This window comes from Dama dama, chromosome X (genome assembly GCF_033118175.1).
Source record: "Dama dama isolate Ldn47 chromosome X, ASM3311817v1, whole genome shotgun sequence".
In the NCBI taxonomy this organism is placed as follows: Eukaryota; Metazoa; Chordata; class Mammalia; order Artiodactyla; family Cervidae; genus Dama; species Dama dama.
This window is the reverse complement of record NC_083714.1, coordinates 90,721,073-90,745,949: the sequence shown is the minus strand read 5'-3', so window position 1 is coordinate 90,745,949 and position 24,877 is coordinate 90,721,073. Positions and strand designations below refer to the sequence as shown.

Sequence of the window (24,877 nt, the reverse complement as noted above, 5' to 3'; positions counted from 1 at the left end):
AGGAGCCACTGGACCAGGGGAAAAATCACTGGAACCTGATTCTCTTTCCACCCACCCCACACGCTGGATTTTGAATAAGCTTCAGGGTGGGGGGTGGGGGTGGCAGACACTGCCTATCCTTTGGGCCACCTTGTATGGTCCCCATCACGCACCAAGTGATATCCTAGATAGAGAAGTTCCCTGAGTCACATTTCTGGGACAAAACATTATCCTTCATTGGTAAGTGTTGCCATCACACAGGTGGGGGAAGGACAGAATGGTTCCAGGAGGAAAAGAAACCAGTGAAAGGAAGCACCCTTTTCTCTCTCTGCTCTGTTACTGGAACTGCTTGTTTTCACACAACCCATCTTCACAGTTACCCAGAGTGACCTCCTCACTCCCATCTTATAGTAGAGAAAACTCAAAAATGTTGCTCCAGAGTCACATTTGGAACTGTGGCAGGGCCATTTTCAGCACCCTTGCCCTCAGGTTTGGGGCTCAAGATCTAAGACTATACATGAGAGGAAACTGGTTTACTATCATGGAGCCCTCTGGTGGGGCTGGAAGAGGCCAGTCCCAACCTCATAGGTGGGTGGTACCTGACGATTGGACAACTTCAGGATACCATCCAGGCCATGGTTGCACTCTAGCACTGGAAAATGTCAGGTGTGCTGGTAAAACCAGGAGCACCAGTCAATACCCAAGTTACAGAAAAAAGTCCCTCTGAGGTCCATGAAGCCCTTGCTCATATGGGACTTAATAAATTTAAGAGTAGTGTGCACAAGGAGAGGAACTGTCCAACAGGATAAAGTTGAACATAACAGACTGAAGCTTTCTTCTGCCCTGTGTTATCCTGACAAAAACATTCTGAGGAACTATACGGGTAGAGGCTTGGCTGGGATAAGGGACACTCAGAGGGGCTTCAGATGGGAGCCTAATGGAACTGGACAGGTGCCCTACACACAAAACACAAGACACTGAGACAGCCGGGTCTGGAGTGGGAGAGACTGACATGGTTGGACAACTGGCATGCTGACAGCCAGAGTCTGACATGCCCCAACAGAAAGGAACAACACTGACCTTTTTGAGAGTGACAGGATGAGGGCAAAGTGCACCCCACACATACACACCTATTGTTAGTGCATGAGTGGTGCTGGTGCTGAGGAGAGGTGAGGGATACCAAATGGGCTGGAGGCTGGTCTTCATGGAGTGTGACTGAGGACTCCTGCAGGCAGTGCCTCAGTTTCTCCCTTTGTTTTGAGGTCTCAAGCTTTGAAGGTAAAGTTTGAACTAGCTGCCCTGGAAGATCATCTGTCTGTGATTTGACGGATGTGTGAGAGAGAGGATGGGGAGAGTGTGCTTGAGCCTGGGAGGAATTGGGCCATGCCCCAGGACTTGAGCCATCTCTGGCACAAAAGGAGTTAATGGCAGGGACCGCGCCCCCCCTTGTCCGGGCACGCGCAGCGCGCCCCCTCGGTGCGCGGGCACAGCAGCCAGGCTGCCGGAGAGCAGATCTCGGGGATTCGGGTGCGGAGCCCTTGGCCTGGAAGCGATATGGGTGGTCCGTGGCCCGGTTCAGTCGCTCGCAACAGCCCGGGGAACAGGTGAGGCCGCCTGCCCCGGTCTCTCATCCTCTAGCTGCCCATACCTTGCCCCGATCCTATCCCTTCCCAATCCTGGGGTGCTCCACTTCCCAGCCAGTGCACCCCATCCTCAACCCCATGTTCTCCACCGGCACCCCTGACCCCCCACCCAATCCTCCCCCGCATTTCCCCCCCACCTCCTTCCTCCCTGAATCCCGCATCCTTATCATCCTCCCGCCCATGGTCCCTCTATTTCCACTGCCCGGCCTGCATGCTCATCAAAATACCCCTCCTGAGGGCCCCCTGCCCCGTTTCTGTTTTGCACATTGCCAGTCCCCCCTCCCCCGCAGTGCAGCCCCATCCTTCTTCCATCATAGCATCTCACAGCCAGACTCCCTCCCCCACTCTCTGCAGCCCCCCCCAACGGAGGCCTTTATCCTATCCTCCCCCATTCCAATGCAGCTCCATCCCCCAATACCATTCAGAACCCGCAAAGCCCCCAATACTGCAGTTCTCGACACCAGTCCATTCCTGCACAATGCCCCCCACCCAATACTGCTCCAGCCCAGAGTACCCCCAGATGCTTTCTGAGCCCCGGCTTTGCCGCCTCCCCTTGTCTTCTCCCAAATTGCAAGTTGGACCAGGATGGAGATCTTGGCCTTGGGGACTCACAGTGGGTCCTAGGGTACAGAGGGCGTTTGGGGGTCGGTTGATTTGTCTAGGTGTTCACGGGGGAAGGGCTGCAGGAAATTGACTCACAGGAGAACAGCATTTGGTGCTCAAGGGTTACTGGAGAGGGAGGCATCTCAAAAGGGTTAATGGAATTTGCGGGGAGGGGCGGTACTGAGGGGGTTAATGATGTGGGGGGGGTTGCTGGCGGGGAAGCCGTGTGAATGAGCGGTCTGTGCCCCAGAGTTGCCATGGAGACGGTGAATGGGGGGATTGTGTGAACTCAGCTGCGGACTAGCCCCCCCCACCATACACACACGCACACCCACTCCCTCCTGCCCCACCTCCCTACTCCTACCCCTTCCCCTCCTCCCCCAACCCGGGTGCATTCTGGGCAGTGTCTGGGATCTAACCACCCATACTTTTATCCCCATTTCCTCTGAGCCCCCCCTTTAGTCTCTTTGCCCGCCCTCCCTCCTCCTTTTTCTCTTTCCCTCCCTCTCCTCTCTCTTTTCCTTTCTCCCTCTTTCTTCTCTTTCTTTCTTTCTTTCTTTCTCTCTCTCTCTCTCTCTCTCTCTCTCTCTCTCTCTCTCACACACACACACACACACACACACACACACACACACACACACACACACACACTCTCATTCCCCTCTCGGTGTCGGTGGCCGGGCGTTCCCATTCTCCCTCCCCCACCCCTTCAGCCAGTTCTTAAAGGAGCAGGCCTACAATCTTGAAAGGCGGGAGAAATAGGGGGAAACTCAATTGTGTGTGTGTGTGTCCATGCGGGAGTGTCTGTGTGTGCCTGTGTCTATGTGTTGACTGTACAGCTGTTGTGTCAGAAGGCCTGTGTGCCTCGAGTGTGTTGCTATTTCTGCTTCTGTCTCCACCTATGTGTCACCATTATGCTGCCTCTGTCTCTGGATATTTACCTATGTGGTATGTGTGATTAGGTTTCTGTGAGTCTCTGTGTGTGTCTCTGAATGTATCTCTCTGTGAGTCTCTGGCTCTGTGAAGCTGTCTGTCTCAGAAGGTGGGACTACATGAGGGGGTCTCTGTGGGTTTGAAATATATGTCTCTGAGTGAATATCACAGTGTCTGTGATCCCAGCTTTCTCTCTCTCACTCCCTCTTGAGTCTTTGTGAGTTTATTTCTGTGAGTCTCTGAGTGTGTGTCCCCCGCCCTCCGTTGTTTATTTTACACTGGCTGAGCATCAACAATGCCTAGGGTGCTAGGCAGACTGCTTTCTGCCTCAGTTTCTGGCACCCCGTGTGAATTAGAGATAACTGCCAGAAAGGACTGATGCTTAAGTATTTGGAAACAGTGAGGGCTGTGGAGAAATGTACAGGAGGGCCTGGGGACTCTCGTAAATGTCTGTCCTGCCCCCTGCCCTGCCACAGAGAGAGGGGGTCTCTCTGGAGGCCCCTTTGCTTATGTAATGCACATTCCCTTATTCTGCCTTAGTCCTGGAGTGAGGTGCACAATCCTACCCTCTCCTGACATGGAGGACCCTATGGGGGTTATGGGTCTTGGAGGCTAGAAGCTCAGTGTCCAGGAAGAGTACCCAGGAACTTGAGCTCCACTTCCTGTTCCCCCACATGCTACTCTGGCTCCAGTTGACCCCGATGAACTCCATTGGCTGAGAAGTTGAAGTTGGGGGCTGGCAACTTACAGTGGCAACAACTGTCAATCTCTCCATCCCCTTGGCTTTTCCAACCACTTCCCCGGGGTGTAGCGAATGGCTCTGAATGGCAGTGTGAGGGTCCTTGGAATCCCAGGTGTGAAGAAACCTTTCTTAACTGTAGAACAGCCCGAGCACAGTAGGGCCCCAAAGACCCACTCCACGGTCCTCCCAACCATCTTGGATGACGCATACTTCCCTCTTTCCACAGGCCTGTCTGGCCCTGAGGGAGTCCCCTTTCTGAAGCTGTGGTGCTCGGACGACCTGCTCTGTACGTTGCCGGGCACCTGTAGGTGTCCCTCGAGAGTTCAGTTTTGAGGTTCAAGTCAGTGTGGCCATGAAGGGGCTGCCTGTTGGGCTGATGCTGTGACCCTGGAGTCTGCCTCTCCTGCCAGTCCCCCGGCCCGGAACATGTGGCTGTGGCTTGGCCCACCCTCGCTGTCCCTGAGCCCCAAGCCCACAGTTGGCCGGAGCCTGTGCCTCACCCTGTGGTTCCTGAGCTTGGTGCTGAGGGCCAGTACCCAGGCCCCAGCACCCACAGTCAACACTCACTTTGGGAAGCTAAGGGGTGCCCGGGTACCATTGCCCAGTGAGATCCTGGGGCCTGTGGACCAGTACCTTGGGGTGCCCTACGCAGCTCCCCCGATCGGCGAGAAACGTTTCCTGCCCCCTGAACCGCCCCCATCCTGGTCGGGCATCCGGAACGCCACACAGTTTCCCCCAGTGTGCCCCCAGAACATCCACACAGCTGTGCCCGAAGTCATGCTTCCTGTCTGGTTCACCGCCAACTTGGATATCGTCGCTACTTACATCCAGGAGCCTAACGAGGACTGCCTCTACCTGAACGTCTATGTGCCCACGGAGGATGGTGAGTGCGGCCAGGCTCTATGCCCTCCCTGCTTCCCACCCACCCCACCGTGTTTGTGGCTGGCATGTGGTCGTGTGCCCTGAAGCATGCATCTGTCTGTCTGTGAAAAGGCTTTTAACCATCACTTGGCTTGGCCTCCCTCTTCCTCCTCCCTGTTCTTTCCTCTCCCAGCATTGTCTGAGCTCCCATGTGTGAGTGACACTGTTACCACAGGATGGGCCTGGCCAGGCCTGAGAGCTTTGACAGGTCTTAGGGCCAGATGCTGGATGGGGGTTCCCTGGGGGAGTATGGGTCACTGCTGGCAGCTTCCCCGCGGGAGGATGCTGGCTCCACCAGGCCCCCCTGTTGCCATTCCGCCTGCTCTGAGAGGTGGTAGGTGTGTGTGGCCAAGGGAGCTGGGTGTGTGTGGGGGGAAAGGGGGCAAGCCTGGTGGGCAGTGCTTAGGTGCCTCCTCTTTCACTAGCTGATGCCTCCTCCCGCGGGGGTCACACTAAGGTAAGTGACAGACACAAGGAGATGGTGGGACAGGCTCTCTGCCATGTGCCGCCTGCAGAGCAGCTCATGGGGCCTGGGGGGTGGGGGGTGCATGCCCCTGGGCAGAGGCCTCCTGTTATTTTTTAGTTTTTTATTCATTTTACAGTAAAGCGGATTTCCAAGGAATGCGCCCGAAAGCCCAACAAGAAAATTTGTAGGAAAGGAGGTAGGTAGCCAGCCGGCGGGGAGGGAGAGAGAGAGAGAGGGAGGGCTGCCTGCCCACCTGCCCTTGCCCCTGAGGACCCAGCCTTCCTTCAAGTAGCCCAGGCTCAGGGGGCGGTCGGTGAGCAGGCATAAGTTCCACCTCATCCAAGGGCCCCGGCTCCCCTCAGGGAGGCTCTGGTGGCCTAAGGCAGGTTCAGAGCAGAAGCAGCAAAACCCCGTTTCTTTCAATCTTCCTGGCCCCCAATTCCACCCTAAAGTGTGTGCCGAAGACAGAGCCAGTGCTTTCCTCCAGGTCACCCCAGGAGAAACTCTAAGCCGCCAAAATGGAGCCAGAGGCTCTGCCATTTTCCTGGTGAGGGAGCTGCCATCTCATCCTTCCGTGCTCTTTCCCAGGTTGAAAGTTGAGATTCAACTCTCCAGCCCTGGAGCTTAGACCAAACTGTACCCAGGCGTAGTAACCCTGCCACCTTGTCTACCGCCTCTGGCCAGGGCATAGCTGAGTGCCCCTGGCTGGCCTGGTGGCAGACCTTGGGAGGTCTCTGGGAACTGTGGACTCTAAAGGAGGCACAAGATCTCAAATTTCAAATTGGCATTCTTGCCAGGAGGAATTTGTCCCCCCACCACCTGTATAATAACTCTTCCTGTTCCAATACCACTTTATGTTTTCTGCAAAGCATTTGCATACTTAGCTCAGAAAAGCCACCCCCCTCCCTTCTCTGGAAGCTTATAAAGCACGAGTTGGTTTCCCAATTTTACAGATGTGGAAACAGGCCCAGGGGAGTGACTTGCTGCTGCTCAAGGCCCCTTCCCTGGTCTGTGGCAGGGCCTGGACCAAAACCTGGGTCTCTTGACCCTCAGGGAAGTGTTCTTTCCACTGTAGCATGCGAGGCAACTCCCATCTGGTCATTCCCACCTCCCTGACTCTGAAACAAATGGTGAAATACGGATGGGGTGAATCAAATTGGAAGCAGTAACAGACTAAGGAACAGGTGGAAAATCACAGCCTAGTCCCTACAACCCTTTGGCAAGCTTGGAGTTTGTTTTCCTTTGAAATCATAGGGCAGGGTTCCCCCAGGTGCGGTCATCAGGGACTGGATATTCCCTACCAAGTAAGAATCTCTTGGGAGAAGAGCCCAGAAATGTATGTGTTGTGCTTTTGATGCACACTGAAGCTCTGAGGGATGTCCCCTGCCCCAGAGATAAGCTTTCCACCACCTCCCCACACCTAGCTTAGGGCTTCGAGCTCAGAAGGCAATCAGTAAACACGCTTTTGCATGAATGAAGATAGGAGATGGTGGTGCTGTGTAAAGAGTATGGGTCTGGGAGCCACAAGCCTGGGTCCCATATCAGCTGCTAACTCACAGTGAAGCCTTAGACAAGTCTTTTCCTTTGAGAACCTCCGTTTCTGCATCTGAAGGTGGTAGGGGACTATTCCAATCTTAACAATCCTTTAACCTGTAAAGGAATTCATGAAGAGGGTCTGTTAAACCTGCTTCTAGTAGTTACTTGCTTACTTGGGTGTGGGGATGGAGGGGGAGGCGATGACATTAACCATTTCCTAGGAGCAGTTGATCCCCCAGAGCACCAGTAAGAGGCTAGGGCAGTCCAATCCAGTCCTGAGAGTCCAGACCTGGAAGCACCAGTCAAGTTCAGACATTTACCAATCGTGATTGTTGACTATGGGCAAGGCCATGTACTAGGTGCTGTAGGGATGTGGAGGGATATGAGGTAGAGGAAAGATTTAGAAATAACTAAAGACTCGATCACTACCCTGAAGAAGCTCATAGGCTAGTGTTGAAACTCAGCTGGTTTAGTGAAGCCCCACAGGCCAAGCTGGGAAGTGGGTTCCAGACAACATGGGAGAGGGCATCTGGTCATTTAGCTGCTCAAATTAGTTCCCTATCCAGGGCCTGTTGGCCATTTGGAACAGATTTTAAAAGCCTGCCTCTTGGGAGAGACCCATCCCCAAAGATGGTTATGGGAGTGGTGTGTTCAGGGCAGGCAGGGCTGGTTGGGCACCTGCAGCAGCACAGTACTGGACTGGGGGATGGTGGTCTAGTTGGTCCCTGGAGGGGCAGGGACAGGCATGGCAGTGAGGAGTTGCTCAGTGAGTGCTATGCAGAGGGAGCAAAGCATCTGTACAAAGGAGGCTGGGACAGTGCAGCAAGCCAGGGACATTCCCAGAAGGGGACAAAAGGGACACATCTTTTAAGTCAGGGTCCAGAGTAAGTGAAGAAATTCCTGGGGAAGGTATGCCCTGTCCCCCCACCTCCACCTCCATCAAATTGGAGGGAATTCATGTTTAAGGATGAGTGATTCCTTGCTGTTTGAGGACGGGGTGGGGCTTTCTGCTGCGTGATGATGCCCCAGGCCCCACAGGGCTTCTGAGGGCAGTGCTGTCGTCAGGTGTTAAGACGATAGGCACCACTGGAAGTTCAGAAAGCCAGAGGCAGTTTCTGCCCCTCAGGCTGGGCTCTTGCCCTAGTTGAAAAGTTATTTTATAATTTGAGGGCGGCTCCTGTTTTGATTAATAGCTGTAAGGGAATCCAGACCAGCTGAGAAAGAAAGCTATTTGCTGCCTCCGGGCCAAGAGTATCTGATGTCTTAGACAAGAGGATAAGCCCTGGGGTACCATAGAATGACCTCTGTTTCCACACACTGATCAGCACCCGGGCGGTGGGTCTTCTTTCTCAAAGCCATTTTCAAGATGAACTTCTTGTCTCCTTAGAATGGGAAGGAGAGTTGGCGCCAGCTCAGCCAGGTCCTAAACTTCTCTCCTCTAGTTTCTTCTTTTCTCTTATTCCCTCCCTTCCCCCTTCCCCATGCTCCACCTCTTTTCCTGACTTATTTTTTCCCTTCCCTTTCCCCATCCCAGAAAGGTGGCATGGTGCAGTGGAAAGACCATGGGCTTTGGAATCAAGCAGACCTGGGTTTGGATCTCACCTCTAGCACTTCCTAGCTGTGTGATCTTAAGCAAGTCATTTTGCTTCTCTGATCCTCAGTTTCCCCATCAGTGAAACAGGAATAAAGATAGTCCCTCCCTCACTGGGGTGTAAGGATCAAACAATATGGCAGAAGTAGAGTGTCTGGCACATGGTAACCATTCGGTACATGGTAGGAGCTGCTACCATCATTCCTATCTCTGTTTCTCTCTCTCTCCCTCTCTCTCTTCCTCTCTCTCTCTCATGTCCCTTTCTCCTTTTCCCCTTCCTTCTCTTCCCTCCCTCCCTCTCTGGCTCTCTTTCGATCTCAGAGCAATGCTTGCTGCTCTCAGGCCTGGTTCCTGTGGGCAGGAACCCCATTTGCCATTACCCAGAGCAGGTCCCAGCGAGGAAGAGCAGAGGGAAAGCTTCATCTCCCATTTTCTCCTGTGGGAATCAGAATCAGTTGAGACCCAGCTTGAGCCTGCCCACTGGGCCCAAATAGCTTAGGGCTAGGGTCCCTGTCTCTGCCCTGACAGCTCATGTCTGTAGCTACACGGTGGTGATGCCGCCTCTCACCCTTGGCGCCTGCCCCCACGCTCCAGCTCAGCTGGCCTGTGTACGCATGTGCAGCCCCTTCCACCTGGGAGAAGGCCTTCCCCTGAGATGGTCTCCAGCTCCATGCCCTGGCCCACCTGCTGCTGCCTCCTTCCTAACTGGGAAGGTGGTTGGCTGAGATAGGCTTTTGGGGACAGAGAGGCAGGTAGGGAGGTACAGTGAGGCCAGCACAGCAGGGGCCTGCAACACCATCATCCTGATGAAGGTCTGGGCCTCAGCCCACCCATTCCCTCAGTTCTTGCCATCCCTCCTGCCTGTCCTGGGCCCAGGCCCAGAGCTGGCTTGCTGGGCCACACTGCAGTCATGCTGTTTTTGAATTCTCTCTCTGTTTTGTTCTCTGTTCTGTGCTGTTGTGTCTCCCCGTGTCTGGTCCCCAGGATCCGGCGCTAAGAAACAGGGCGAGGACTTAGCGGATAATGACGGGGATGAAGATGAAGGTATTTGGGGGCTGCAGGGCGTGGCGGCTGGTGCATGGCACAGAGCCCCTCCCCCTCTCAATGGGGAGAAGCCCCGTCTGTCTGTCTGTCTGTCCGTTGGTGTGTTTCTGTTCCTGTACAAGGCCGTTGGGCTGTTCATCCATCTTTGGCCTGGTCAGCCACTGGGAGTTCCAGGGTGATGGACACGGCTGGCGGGAGCAGGGGACCACGAGCGGAGCCATGGGGTCCCCCACTGCCCGGAGACAGCTTCCTTCCCCATCTTCTGTGATTCCTGGGCACCTGCCCCGACTGAGCAGCAGGGAGAGTGGAGAGAAAGCAGGACCGAGGAGGGCGGGGGCTGAGGAGAGGAGCAGAAGAACCTGAATGGCAGGAGCCCCTGTGTTTTTGTGGGGAGGTTGGCTCCTGGGAGAGGGAAGTGAGGAGTGAGGCAGTGATGACCGCAGGGGCTAGGGAACAGCGCCACCTAGGACCTCCTTGGCCTTTGCCCAGAAAGAGAGAGATGGCCTGGGGTCAGGGGCTGTATTAGATTCAGGACGGCCATGAGGACCAGGCTGAAACACCAGGCTGAGGCCAGTACGCCACAGACCAGGCAGTGGATGGCATAAGATCCTTGGGTGACGGTTGAACCAGTCTTCCTTCCTCCTCAGGAAAACAGGTTGTGTTTGCGGCAGCAGAGAGCATTCCCTTCTACCTCCATGCCCCGGCCCCCACCCCTGGGGGCCACACAGCTCAAGGGGGCCCACTGGTGGCTGGTAGGGTGTGCTGGGGCAGCGGGGTGCAGCCCAGCTCCCAGGCTGGGGGTGGGGGGTGTGCTGCCGATCTAGGCGATCAGCTCTGTCCCCACTTGGGATGGTCACGGCTTGGGAGCAACCGCTTAAAAATCCCTTGCTGAGTGGCCTCTACGGAGGCTCCATCTTCATCTCAGAGCTGACTGGGGGGTGGGCTCTCTCATTCTTAGTTCTGCCCCCACCTCTTCCCCATCCCCAGTGTTTGCAGCTAAGTCTGACTGATGTCCAGGGAGAACGGGGTGAATGAGCACATGGTTGAGAAACCATGTCAGTAAGGTCCCCCCCAACCCCATCTCTGCCATTCTCTCCCCTGTCCCCACATTTCCCTTGTTCTCTTCCTGTGCCACCCCTTATCCCCACACCTCTTGTCTCTGTCTGCACTGGGGGGCCAGCTGCTGCCAATGGCCGTATTTCCATGTAACTGGTCTAGCCTTGGGGGTTTCAGGGCTCCCCAGCACCTGCTCTCTAAAGCCATGTCAGGTCCCAGGACTCCTGGGTGCCCAGGGCAGGGACTCACTGATCCAGCTAAGGGACCAGCCCTTTCTCTTCCTCCTGCCCCATCCCCCAGGGCTCAGCCACAGCCTCTGTAGAACTCACTGTATCAGGCACACCTGGCTGCCTTCAGCTGGGAGGCACTTGAAACTAGTCTTTAAAAACATCACCAGAATCTGACTTTCTCTGGCCGATGGCCCAAGCTCTGGGCTGAACAGCCCCCTGAGTCCTGCCCTCAGAGATGGCAGTGGTGTCCTGGAACCTGGGATAGCTTTGCTGTCCGCACCCCACCCCAGGGCTGGCAGGGGTGGGGGAGAAAGGGCAGCCTACCCAGCCTGTATCTCAACCCTTCTCCTTGCAGACATCCGGGACAGTGGCGCTAAGCCTGTCATGGTCTACATCCATGGAGGCTCTTACATGGAAGGGACAGGCAACATGATTGACGGCAGTGTCCTGGCCAGTTATGGCAACGTCATCGTCATCACCCTCAACTATCGGGTTGGAGTGCTAGGTATGGTTCCCTGTTGGATGCCTAGAAGGAAGCCTGAGCTCTCAAGGAGGAAGGATAGAAGGCTGAGGAGTTGAGAACAAGCCCCTGGGTTCTCTAGCTGGTCCTAATGACGGTGGTCACAAGGTTGTTATCCATGGTCTTACCCAACTGCTCGGAGCTTATGCACATCCCTAGGTCCTTTCCTGGAATGTTGAGATGCCATTCGAAATTCAGTTCAAACTTCACACCTTCTCTTAGGCCTCAAGCTAGGTCTCTGCTTCCAGATTTTTGCATGGCTGAGTTTTGTAAAATCAGTTTATTTTCTGGTGTCCTGTCCTTATCCCTACTCTCCCACCCTCACATCCCTAAACACCCTATACATACACAGATATTCCTTTTAGTCAATCACACATCTGCACACCCATATACCCTCACATGTCCACATGTCCACATGGCCCACATCCATCCCCATGTGTCCAACTATTTCTCACTTCCACAAACATACACACACACACCCCTACATCTACAGACCCCCTCACATATATGCACATTCTTCCACCACTCCATACACAACTCCACACATATATTTTCCCCAGCGCACATAACCAGATATCTGCATACCTCTCTATACTCCATATCCATACCCCACATCTACACAGATTTTTCTCACCTTCCATGCGTACACACACACACACACAGGTTCCCTCCACATCACTATATCTACATCTATGCCCATATACACCACACATGCCCACTTCACGCTTCCCTCTATCCCCATAATGCACTCTACACAAAGACCCACACCCTGGGTCTATACCCACACATATGTATAAGGGCACACACCCCACTTCTGTATCCACTCTCCTCTAACATCCACACACACGCGTATGTCCCTCAGCTTCCCTACATAAGGAACTAATGTTCCCCTCCCTACACATATAGGAGCCATACCTGCAAGTCCACACCTCCCCACCCCAAAGTACATAAATACTACATATATCCCTCATATCCCTGCTTCCACATGTACATACACATTCCATGCTCTACATGTAATATATGTCCCCCCCTTATACATCCCCCGTTATACACAAATCCACAGACCCCCATGCACATACCCACACATAAACACGTATATATGCACACATACTCTTCCTATACACATCTAGCATATATATGTCCAATACATACATGTATACATATTCCTACCCCACAAATATACATGCATCCATATACCCACACCTGGTCATCCATATCCATACATGCATACACACTCAGGCACACCCCACACTTACATACCCCATATACATACACTACACATTTCTTCTACTCTACACATATCTCCATATACTCCTATCCCTTACACCATTGTGCTCCCACACATACACACTTACTTCTCAAATACCTCCTCATACACACCCTTATCCCCTTCCCACACATACTTTGTCACCCACGTGCTTATTTTGGAGATTTAGGGTGCCCCTCTGCCCTGTGCCTTCCTTGATAACTGTTAATGCCTGACTGTGGCCAAGGTCTTGAGGTAAACAAGTGCCTCAGAGAGGGCAATCAAGCACACAGGCCTCTGAGGGTGCATGCAGCCCCATACCCTTGGAGTGGCACAAAGAAGCCAACTTCCTGCCTGGGGTGTCCTCAGAGTCCCAGTGGGGGGTCAGGGCTCTTTGTCAGGTCTGCAGGCCTGGGTGCTGAACCAACAAGTAGGCCTGGCTTCTTCAGGGCTGGTTGGCTGATGGGACCTTATTTTCATATACTTGTGAATATGTAGCTTTGCCTGTTCGAACCTCAGAGGCCCCAGAGCTGCATTTCACTTGTGGGTGCAGTTCCACACACAGAAAAGCCACCTCCTGTTGACTTCCCCTTAATACTACATGGAATAGCAAGACATCTTTTGGGGGTTCAGGCTGGAGAAATGATATTCCCTGAGAAAAGTGGAGTCTGTGTCCCCTTCAGCAGATCCAGATACTAGATGTGACGTATGTGGGGCATCTCCCTGATCTCTCCACAGTCTAGTGGGCTTCAGGTTTCGTAGTTCTGCCACTGCTCCTGTGGCTCTTGGAGTTGCCCCTGACATCATGGCAAGACTCTCGTAAGCTGTTCTGTCCCATTGAGAAAGAGGATTGGAGTCTTGACAGTAAAAATGGTACCATGCAGGTGGCTGTAAACCCACACACTTGGGCTGCCCAGTGCCTGAAGAGTAATGAATATACAAATGTAATCACACACAGATACGCAGGCACACATGCATGGTTGTTGAAGGCCAGAAGTAATTTTGTTACTTTATTTTCTAAATTAGAGTGATAGAAAATGTTCGACTCAGCTGCTTTTAAAAATGATCAACACAAAGCTCCATTCTCTAAGGACCAATGGAAAGCACAGAGAATACTAGGAATATGCTTCAGTTCCAAATTATCTGACCAGCTGGAATGAAGGCAAAGAGAGAGTGGAGAATTGGGGAAATGAGGGGAGAAAAGTAAGAAAGGGAAGGAAAGGATGGTAAAGAGAAAAGAGGATGAGAGTGACACAGAGAAAGGAGGCAGAGGAGAGACTCAGGATTTGAAGTGTCACTTGGGAGCTGTGGGCTGCAAGCTCCCTGTGATATCCTGGTTTGATGATTACTTCACAACCCTTCAGTTGCTCTAATCCTTAAGCTTGTATATCAGAAGTTTTTAACCTTTTGGGGAGTCTAGGACCCCTTTGAAATTGTGATAGAAATGATGGCCTCTTACCCCAGAAAATGCTTGCATGCATACACACACACACAAACTTATAGAAATTATTTCATGGATCCCACTGAAACTCATCCACGAAATTCAGGTTAAGACCCGGACCACCACCTTACAACCTCCTCTCGTTTGCATAACCAGAACAGCACATCTTGGGTTTAAAAAAAACAGCACATTTTTTAAATGTTTATTTTAAAAAAAATAAACATTTGTATTCTTTGGACTTAAATAGTTAATGATCAAAATAATACTACCCAAACCTCAGAAAGAGCCATAAAGTAAGATTTGGCCAGAAGTTTCCCACTACCTCCTGTGTGCCCTTCAGTGCCTGCTCTGGAACACAGATGTAATCAATAAGCCACTGATTGGACCCTGGATACATAGGAGATGTTTTTGTCTCTTGGCGCTAGATATAGAACATGGGTTTGTCCCTGTTTCTTGGGGATTTTGCTGTATAGCTGAGGCTTTGTTGTTTTGTTTCCCAAAACATGTGACCATTTTTGGACCTTAATTATATGCATTCATTCACTCTCCTTCCAATCAGCTTCTCCAAGCCCTGAGCCCAAACAGACGGTTCCCTCCAAGGTGCTTTTTTAGACATCTTAGGTGATGCACATATTTTATTAGGTGATGTCATAGGCGAGTCCATGGATCCCATCCAAGGCAGAAAGGTAGCTATAACTTGAAAAGCCCCCACTGGGCTTGAGACCAACAAAAGAAAGGGACCCCAGAAGGATAAATGATGTGGATATCCCTGGGGCTGAGGAAGTAGGGGCTTGCTGAGTTTTCTTTCAGGTTTCAGAAATGAATCCTACATCCTTGCTCAGGTACCTTCAGGCAAACAAAACCTGGTAAACATCAAGCCATGGATGACATATGTATCTGGTTTTGATACAGTGTACCAGATTCCCCTGTCTTCTGTTGACAAGCAGCTTACCATGTACTGCAGTATAAACTCGGGCCCAGGGAGACTGGCTTGGATTTGCTCTAGCAGTTTATGGAGTTGGGTGTCTCAGCCCTCATTCTCACATGGTTTCTCTGGATGACTTAGTTACTGGGGAACCAGCAGCAAATGACTGCTCTTCCAAACTGCCAGGTTTTTTTGTGTTTGTGGTCAGTGACATTTACTGTATCATCTGCCTGAGCCTGTTGGATAGAGCACTTCAAGCAGGATGCTTGCAGTAGGATGGTTGACATGACGTCATCCACAAGCTTCAGTGCCTCTTATCCTGAGGTTCATGGGACCTGAGGGAGCAGAGAGTGATGCTCAAATCCTCCACTCAGCCCTTTCAGGCCTTTGTTCCCAACCCAGGAAATTGGTACATCTTGGAGAAATCTACTTTACTACATCCAAATGCAGGCTCTCCCTGCTGATTAGGACAGGTGTATTTGACACATTTCACTGAATGATACCTTGGCAAAGACCAAAGCCAAGTCTGCTATTGCCTAAATAAGAGACAAGGCAGAGAGAAAATGGGGGAAGGAGAGAGGAGGGAGGACAGGCAGGCTAAGAGAAATACAATGATTTTTGCTAGAGGGTCTCAAGGCTTGGACAGCCAGGTTGGATATTGGTCAGCATACTTTTCAAGACTTGCAGGAGCAACTTCAGCTTATGAATGGGCCAACAAGAAGCTGGTTCCCTTGTCTAGAGGCACAAGAGCTCCTCCATTCATCCTCATTCAGGCATTCTCTAATTCCTTCTCATTTCCTCATTGGGAACCTGGGGCTAAAGAGGGCTTATGACTAGGTCCTGAGAGGAATAACTAAGTACTTTACATACTTAATTGCACCAAAGGTAAATTAATAACATACTTGAAGAGGGTGAAATGAGCTCTTTCACAGTAGCTAGATTCAGAAGGACTCAAGAAAGATAGTGATGAGGTCTTGTGCCCGCTGGAGTCTGTTTGAATTCAGCTTCTGCCCATGGTCTACCAGGCCCATTGGAGAACTCTCTGTGAGCTGAGGGAGCCTCCTCAAACATGGCCTCCCACAAAGTTGATCCCAGGGGCTGTGGATGAGCTTTTAACTGTGGAGTTAAAAAATACTGACCCAGGTATAGGTTTTCAGTGTGTAAGAGCACCACAGCTATCCACCTGGAAAGAACCTTTCCAAAAGCCTAGGGCAGGAGATGATAGCCTTCCAAGGAGCCTAAATACCAGGGAAGAGGATGAAATGAAGCAGCAAGATCAGACTAAAATGGAAGCAGGGTGGGGTGGGGGGAATATAGGACATCTCTGTGGGATAGCCAGCAGGTGGGTGGGAAGGTAGTCGCTATGGCAACAAGTCTCCACAGCAGCAAATCCCAGCAGGTGGGTGGGAAGGTAGTCTCCATGGTGACATGTCTCCTCAGCAGCAAATCCCAGTGGGTGGGCGGGAAGACCTGTTTCTGTGGTAATGAGCTGCACTGACTTCCCCATTTCTCCACCAGACTAAAAAGATGGTCTAACCCAGTGGTTTTCCAGCTTTAGCAGGCATCAGAATTACCTGGAGAGCTTGTTAAACATAGCGATTGCTGGGCCCCACCCCCAGAGTTTCTGATTCATTAGGTCTTGCAGGATGGGGAAATGAGGACCTCCCCTGAGAATGAGGAGAAGGGGGCATCTGAGGCCCTGGAAGGAAGTGGAAATGGACAAGCTTGGATAGGGGGTGCCAGGAGGGCTTAGGGATTATAGTCTCTTGGAATCTTCACTTCCTCCAGAGACAGAACAAAGGGAAAAGAGAAGTAGCTATAGATGTATAGTGTGCTGAGCATATTTGAGATGCCTATGCTCATTTTATCCTTGATACAACCCTTTGAAGTATTTTATCTCCATTTTATAGGAGAGGAAACTAGAACCCAGGGATTTTCAATAAGTTGCCTAAAACTACATGGCCAGTAAATGGTAGAGCCAAGGTCCCTGCTCTTTCTACTCTGTCTTGACAGGTGCTAGAGTAATGTATCAGTTAGCACATCAAGGCAGAGGATGCTGGATACTGGCCATTTACAGTTCCTGTAGTTTAAGTCTCCCAACTGGAGGCATCCCTTTCAGACAGTCTGGAGACCCTGCCTTCCAAACTGGGGAATGAGTGGGAGGTAGGGAACTGATCCTCCCTAGAGTGATGGTGCTGGACCTTGCAGAAAAGAGCAATGGTTAATGCTAACTGGGTGAAAAGAGCTACACTGCATGCTCATCCTCCATCCTCATGCCCCTGACAGTCATCGTCATCCAAATGCTCCATCCCTCCACCTTCACTGTCCTTGTGCCCTTTATTGAATTCAGGTTTCCTGAGCACTGGTGATCAGGCTGCCAAGGGCAACTATGGGCTTCTTGACCAAATCCAGGCCCTCCGCTGGGTGAGCGAGAATATCGCCTTCTTCGGTGGTGATCCCCGCCGTATCACCGTCTTTGGCTCGGGCATTGGCGCATCCTGTGTCAGCCTCCTCACGCTGTCGCATCATTCTGAGGGTGAGTAGCTCTTGGAACAGCACAAGAACTAGCCAAGTGCTGGCTGCCAACCCTAACCCCAGGCCCTCCAGGCTCCGGGGTGCCCAGCTTCATGTCCCAAGAGCACCCAGGGGAATCAGCAACCCTCACTTACCAGCTCAGCGTCCCTTTGGGGAGAAAGTGAAAGTGAAAGTTGTGTCTGACTCTTTGCGACCCCATGGACTATACAGTCCATGGGATTCTCCAGGCCAGAACATTGGAGTGGGTAGCCGTTCCCTTCTCCAGGGGATCTTCCCAACCCAGGGATCAAACCCAGGCCTCCCACATTGCAGACAGATTCTTTACCAGCTGAGCTACCAGGGAAGGCTTCTTTGGGGAGAAGTGGATGGGAAGTGTTTCTTTAGGGGAAGATGTATATCTCCCAGTGTGAGAGGGAAGGAGAGAATCCCATTTATATCTTGAGAAAGGAAGGTTCTCTTTGTGATGTGGGAGTCTTATTGAGGAGTGTGGGAGTAGGATGTCTCTCTCTCTCTCTCTGAAGGGACACTGACTCTTTTTGGGCAGGGGAAATCTTTCTGTGTGGGAAGGACACGTGACTTCGGGTAGAGCTCTAGAGTGGAAATTAGTTTTTAGGTGTAAGAAACACTCATTCTCAGCCTTCATCTCTGAGGAGCAAGTCTGTGTAAGACAGGAACTGCCCTTGACGGGGGAGACAGGGCCAAAGCCAGCATTAAAAACCTGTGGGTGAGCTTTGTTTGAGGGATGGCAAGTTCTTATCACACTCCAGACCAAATCTCTCCCACCACCAAGCTGTATGATCCCAGCTAAGGGAGACTTTAATTTTTAGCCTGATGGGAAGCCTCTGCCAGTGACCCTCCCAAGGGGGCTGAATAGACCCTTTTTTGTGTTCAGCAGGAAATGTTCTCTTCACCTGTGGACTATGAGTACATGCTAAGTTGCTTCAGTCATGTCCAACTCTTTGTGAACCTATGGACTGTAGCCCACCAGGCTCCTCTGTCCATGGGATTCTCCATGCAAGAATACTAGAGTGGGTTGCCATGCCCTTTTCCAGGGGATCTTCCCAACTCGGGGATAGAACCTGTGTCTCTTACATCTCCTGAATTGGCAGGCGGGTTCTTTACCACTAGCGCCACCTGGACTCTAAGAGCCCTTTTTACCTCTGAGAGGCAAAGATGAGCTTCCCAAAATAAGTGTCCTTCTTTAAAGTAAGGAAAACAATGCGAGAGAACACAGTTTTTCACTGGAATCCACCTTATGAGTTAGTGATATTCTCACAGGAAGACTTGTGTTCTCTCTTTGAAGAAGGCCTGTCTCTCTGAGGGAGAAAAATCACCTTTTCTGACCTAGAAATTCTGCCTCCGTCCCTCCAGGGACTCCATGAGTGAAGACTAAGGTGGGAAGTAGGCAGCTTAGAATGTGTTCCTAGGTGATGGTACGGGAACAGGAATTCCTTTTTTCCATCAAGGAGAGTGAAGTGACGAGTGGTGAGGGTGCCTCTGTCCAGAAAGAGGAACAGTGCCTCCTCTGATTGGGGACTATTTCCCTGGGAGGAGAAAGCCTTTCTTGGTGTGGTGCTAATTCTTTGTCTGATAGTGGGCCTGTGTCCCTGGCAACCTGGCTGCTTTAAAGATTTATTCTCTCTGTCTTTCTGTAATTGATTAATGGAGAATAATCTTTCAAAAAATGAGGCTTTCTTATGTAGTTATCTATATTTCTCTCCCTCTCTTTTTCACCCATGCAGACTCCCTTAAACTCTCTTTCACTCTCTCACACATATGACATGTGTGTGGCCATGTCATATGGCATACAGGATGTTAGTGCCCTGAACTGGGCTCAAACCCGTAGTCCCTACATTGGGAATACGGAGTCTTAACCACTGGAGCACCAGAGAAGTCCCATAAACTCATTCTCTTAGAGGAATAGAACTGGGCTCCTGTGGGCCAGATTTTCCCTTACTTGGGAATGTTGAGTTCAGAGAAAGAATGATACCTTTTTTCCATAGAGGGGAAGAATCATCTATGTTTTGAGTTTGGGGGACTGACTCCTTCTTAGCGAGGGGAAAATCTGGACCTGAGGCATCAGTAACTTCAGGAAAAGGAAAGTCCCTGTGGAGGCTACAGTTTGGGAGGACACATGCCCTGGAGACCTTCAGACCACAGGGCCTTTGCCCTCAGGAATCCTTCCCCAAACTCCCAGAATGTGAAACTCTCTCCTGCCTGCATTTCTCATCCCTCATGAAAAAGACCCCTTTGTGGTAGAAGCGCCAGCTCCCTGGTGGTGTGCTGGCACAGAGCTGGGCCCAGCTGGGCAGGAAGCAAGAGGGAAAGAAAAGGAGAGATAAAGAGAGGGAGCCTAAGGAAACTGATGTCTGGGACCCAAGGGGTTAATTCTTCCTGGCATTTCCTTAACCCCCAAGTTACCAACCATCATCCTAGAATGAGGAGACAAGAAACAGGCAGGGGACCAGTCAGGAAAGGAGCCCAACAACCCCTCCTCTGGTCCTAACCCATCATTCCAGCAAAAGGGTTATTCCTTCTTCACAGCCCATTCAACCCAGAGGGCGACCTCAGTAAAAAAGGAATGAAGAGGTGTTTGATCTTCCCCACAGGGACAAGGCCTAGGCCATGAGTGACATGATGATCTGACTTGGTGCTATCTATTCTCTAAGGGCTTTTCCAGAGGGCCATCATCCAAAGCGGTTCTGCTCTGTCCAGCTGGGCTGTGAACTACCAACCAGTGAAGTACACCAGCCTGCTGGCAGACAAGGTGGGCTGTAATGTGCTAGACACAGTCGACATGGTGGACTGTCTTCGGCAAAAGAGTGCCAAGGAGCTGGTAGAGCAAGACATCCAGCCAGCCCGCTACCATGTGGCTTTTGGCCCAGTGATTGATGGTGATGTCATTCCTGATGACCCAGAGATTCTCATGGAACAGGGCGAGTTCCTCAACTATGACATCATGCTAGGTGTCAACCAGGGTGAGGGGCTCAAGTTTGTGGAAGGGGTGGTGGACCCTGAGGATGGTGTCTCTGGCACTGACTTTGACTATTCAGTCTCCAACTTTGTGGACAATCTGTATGGCTATCCTGAGGGTAAGGACACCCTGCGGGAGACCATCAAGTTCATGTACACAGACTGGGCAGACCGTGACAATCCTGAGACCCGTCGTAAGACACTGGTGGCACTCTTCACTGACCACCAGTGGGTGGAGCCCTCAGTGGTGACAGCTGATCTGCATGCCCGCTATGGCTCGCCTACCTACTTCTACGCCTTCTACCATCACTGCCAGAGCCTCATGAAGCCTGCTTGGTCAGACGCAGCTCATGGGGATGAAGTACCCTATGTTTTCGGTGTCCCTATGGTAGGCCCCACTGACCTCTTCCCCTGCAACTTCTCCAAGAATGATGTTATGCTCAGTGCTGTTGTCATGACCTACTGGACCAACTTTGCCAAGACTGGGTAAGGAGAAGGTGGGGGTTCTACTTTGGGACCCTAGTGTGCCCTCCCCTCTGCTCCTCTACCTAAACCTCTTCCATCATCTCCCTTCCTAAAACAGTCCCCAAATCTTGATTGGTAACCCCTTCATCCCTCTCCGTACATCCCCTTATCTAGTCTTTCATGCCATTTCCTTCCCTTAAAAATTTTTGTTGAGACTCAGAACTTGGTCAGCATTAGGATCAAGCAGGAATGAGAATTACTGGCATAACTATGGGGTTTGAGTTTAGATGGTAAGAGGCCAGGTGAAGTGGGAATAAAGTACAGTCAGAAAGCCTTTAAAGGGCTCTTGGAAAAACTGGGCAGCTGAAAAGATTAATGGACGCTCTAACTTGTGAGAAGAAGCATCCTATAGCTTGATTTCAGAGGATGGGTGCAGGGGAGGATGTGATGGTTTCCATGATGCCATGGGCAATAGAAGTTCAAGGTCTGGGTATGGACAGGGTGAGGGACCCCAAAAAAGATGGAAATGGTAGGACATTCTGGACTGGGGAAGGGGTTTAGGGCTGGGTGTGAAAGGAAGAATCTGGGCCTTTTCCTCATTAAATAGAGTGGTGACCCCAGATTTCCATGTGGTATTTCAGGGATCCAAACAAGCCGGTCCCCCAGGATACCAAGTTCATTCACACCAAGGCCAACCGCTTTGAGGAAGTGGCCTGGTCCAAATACAATCCCCGAGACCAGCTGTACCTTCACATCGGGCTGAAGCCAAGGGTCCGCGATCATTACCGGGCCACTAAGGTGGCTTTTTGGAAACACTTGGTGCCCCACCTATACAACCTGCACGACATGTTCCACTACACGTCCACAACCACCAAAGTGCCGCCCCCGGATACCACCCACAGCTCCCACATCACCCGCAGGCCCAATGGCAAGACCTGGAGCACCAAGCGGCCAGCCATCTCCCCCGCCTACAGCAACGAGAACGCCCAGGGGTCCTGGAACGGGGACCAGGATGCAGGGCCACTCCTGGTGGAGAACCCGCGTGACTACTCCACTGAATTAAGCGTCACCATCGCTGTGGGGGCCTCCCTCCTGTTCCTTAATGTCCTGGCCTTCGCTGCTCTCTACTATCGGAAGGACAAGCGACGTCAGGAGCCCCTGCGGCAGCCCAGCCCTCAGAGGGGAGCCGGGGCTCCTGAACTGGGAGCTGCTCCCGAGGAGGAGCTGGCAGCACTGCAGCTGGGTCCCACACACCATGAGTGTGAGGCGGGTCCCCCCCACGACACCCTGCGCCTCACCACGCTGCCTGACTACACGCTGACCCTGCGGCGCTCCCCTGATGACATTCCACTCATGACCCCCAACACCATCACTATGATCCCCAACTCCCTGGTGGGGCTGCAGACATTGCACCCCTATAACACCTTTGCTGCAGGGTTCAACAGTACTGGGCTGCCCCACTCACACTCCACCACCCGGGTATAGTAGCTCCAGCCCAGAGCACAGCCTATATCCTGGTACTACCCCTCCCAGATCCACAAAAACACATGCACACATGCACACACACACACAGACACGTGCAGACATCTATGTATACGCACGCACCCACACCCAACAGCAGACTCACGTGCACAAACATAGACAGATATGGACATGCACCCGCATGTGCAACAACACAAATAAGGAAGTAAACCTGAACAAGTCCTTCAAATGGAGACACACATGAGTCCTTGGGAAACTGAGGACCCATGGAACAGCAGCTGAAGCCGGCTCCCAGACCTGACCACAGACACTCCCAGGGAGCCTGAAGCACCAGCTGGATACCCCTTGGTGCTCACCTTCCACATCTCTTGGAACTGCACCACCCACCAACTCCAGACTTGGGAGCTTTAAAGAGCAGAGTAGCTCTTTCTCCCTTAGACTTGGTCTTTTTTCTGGGTCTCGTTTTTGTTGATTTTTAAAAAAAAAATTTGGAACAAATGTTTCTCCAACCCATGAGTGCAAAGAGGCTCCGGAAGGGGGGGCTCCAGGCCCAGGTCTCTCTGGCTTTGGAACTCCAGTTGCTCACACAATGACTGAGGAACGTGAGCCCCAAGAAAGAAACAGATTCGAGCAAGACCATGGGGGAGAAGGAGGAAGGGGCTGTCGCTGGATGGGGTTGGAAGGCCTAGGGGACAACTCACCAGTCACCTCTATCTCTGTGGAGGGCTGTGGAGACCACAGGTGACCTGCGTTCCCCAGGAGTATCGGCCTCCCTAGACCAGGGGACCCCAGATTTGGTGAAGGAGGTTTTGTGGAGGCCATGTCATTATTGGGGGCCCTGGGTGTAAGCTGGGTCCTACCTCTGCCCTTGGGGTAATGCTATCAGAAATTCACCCCATTTTCTTTAGAGTCTCTTTCGTGTATGTCATTTCTCTTTCAAAAAGACGGTGTTTTTTGTTGTTGTTGGCTTTTTTTTTTTTTAAAGAAAAGTTCTTAAAACACTAACGGAAACCCATGGAGTTTGTCCTTTGTAAAAATTTTAAACACAGTGTCTTGATATAAAAATAAAAAATCCAGTTAGCACTCCCAAACTGCCTCCCTTGCACAGGCCTTGCCCTGACAGACCTCTTGGCAGGGCACCTCTGCGGGTGAGGACTCACAGTCTCCCTCTGCATCCTGTGCCTTTAAGCTGATACGAGTCTGGGCAGCTGGCTGCTGACCCCCTGCACACGAAGGCCTCTCATATCTTAATCAGGTTGCTGTCCCCACCCCCACCCTCACCCCCCAACGCTCTGGGTTCCTGTGGCTGAAGCCTTCTCTCAGCACCTCGGGGCCTCCTAATGAAACTGCAAAAATAACACTTCCTTCTCCACTGCGCCACGGCTTCTGCTGCCACTGCCGCCACCACCCGCTGCTGCCTCTGCCACCATCGCCACTACCCTGCCCTCATCCTGGACGACTGGGAGCTGGGACGAGGTCTGCCCTCTAATATGCTGAAAATTCTTTTTCATGTCTGAATCCAGTGCAGCATCAGATATGTGGACTCCCTGGCCTTGGGTGACTGACAGAGCAGGGGCCCTCTCCTCTCCAGGGATACTGGTTTCCTGTTCTGTGAATTAGAATTGGAGAAGTCAGTGGGGCCCTGGGAGCATTTCTCTCCAGGACTGTGATCAGTGGCTCCCTGTCAACCCTGGGGGACAGATTCAGTGGGCTCCACAGAGTTAGCATTATGGTATCTCGTATTATCCTCAGTGACCTGAAGGACTAAACCAAGAGTCTGTTCATCAAGTGTGACAGTTAGGCGGGGTTGCTGACACCTCAGAAACCAGGAATAGCATTCTTCAAAGTGTCCCTGATGGAATGAAGGAGATGAACCAACACAACACGATGACGTTCAGAGGGGACAAACACAAGGTAGTAAAAAGACCAAAACCAAGAATTAAATACTAATATGGTATGTGGGGACAAGAGAGATGGGCAATGATTGACTTGACCTAGGTTAGTTAAAAAAAGAAAATAGAACTGGGGGGAGGGTGTTAGGGTGGGTCTTGAGTTGGATGAATCCCTAATGTAGAACTGGTTTTCTCCTCCTTCCCTCCTTCCTCTCACCCTGTTCTTTCTCTTCTTCCCCCCTCCCTTCCTTCTTTCTTTCCAAAACTAACTTGGATACTAGCACATAATAACAAAAATTTAGTATGGCGTCACTGGGAAGTAATTGCAGTCTGAGTTTTTTAGAAGTAAGCTCAAAATCATGTAGTCCAACCCACTTATTTTATAACTGAGGAAATGGGCTCAGAAAAACAATGTCACAGTGTTAGAAACAGACCTAGAATGTAGTCCAGTAACATAAGGCCTTTCTCATGGTCCTCAATTTTCTCCACTCTACCTAACATTGGTTAGGACTTTGAAAACAGTAATGGGTCTCCCCTTGGTCAACACATTTTCAGCATATGTGGAAAAGCTAGAGAGGATCTGGAGAAGAGCAAAAACAACGTGCCAAAGGACTAATTTTTTTTTAATTTAGAAAGGAGGAAGCTGATGACATA

The 24,877-nt window shown here is 51.5% G+C and overlaps 1 protein-coding gene across 2 annotated transcripts; it reads left to right on the top strand.

The window, feature by feature from the left end:
* Positions 1 to 1,469: 1,469 nt before the first annotated feature.
* Positions 1,470 to 23,352, top strand: NLGN3 (neuroligin 3). Of its 2 annotated transcripts, XM_061136691.1 has the most exons (8): positions 1,470 to 1,583; positions 4,127 to 4,783; positions 5,424 to 5,483; positions 9,399 to 9,458; positions 11,100 to 11,249; positions 17,227 to 17,412; positions 20,081 to 20,870; positions 21,491 to 23,352. In XM_061136691.1, the coding sequence occupies exons 2-8, from the start codon at positions 4,327 to 4,329 to the stop codon at positions 22,332 to 22,334; spliced, it is 2,547 nt and encodes an 848-aa protein (XP_060992674.1). In that variant the 5' UTR covers positions 1,470 to 1,583; positions 4,127 to 4,326; the 3' UTR covers positions 22,335 to 23,352. The 2 variants fall into 2 exon arrangements, with proteins under 2 accessions (XP_060992674.1, XP_060992675.1); XM_061136692.1 differs by lacking the exons at positions 5,424 to 5,483; positions 9,399 to 9,458.
* The last annotated feature ends 1,525 nt before the right edge of the window (positions 23,353 to 24,877 follow it).

Coding starts and splice junctions, on each gene's coding strand:
- NLGN3 (XM_061136691.1), top strand. CDS start 4,327: ATGTGGCTGTGGCTTGGCCCACCCTCGCTGTCCCTGAGCCCCAAGCCC. Junction 17,413..20,080: donor GCTGTCGCATCATTCTGAGG/GTGAGTAGCTCT, acceptor CTATTCTCTAAG/GGCTTTTCCAGAGGGCCATC. Junction 20,871..21,490: donor ACCAACTTTGCCAAGACTGG/GTAAGGAGAAGG, acceptor GTGGTATTTCAG/GGATCCAAACAAGCCGGTCC.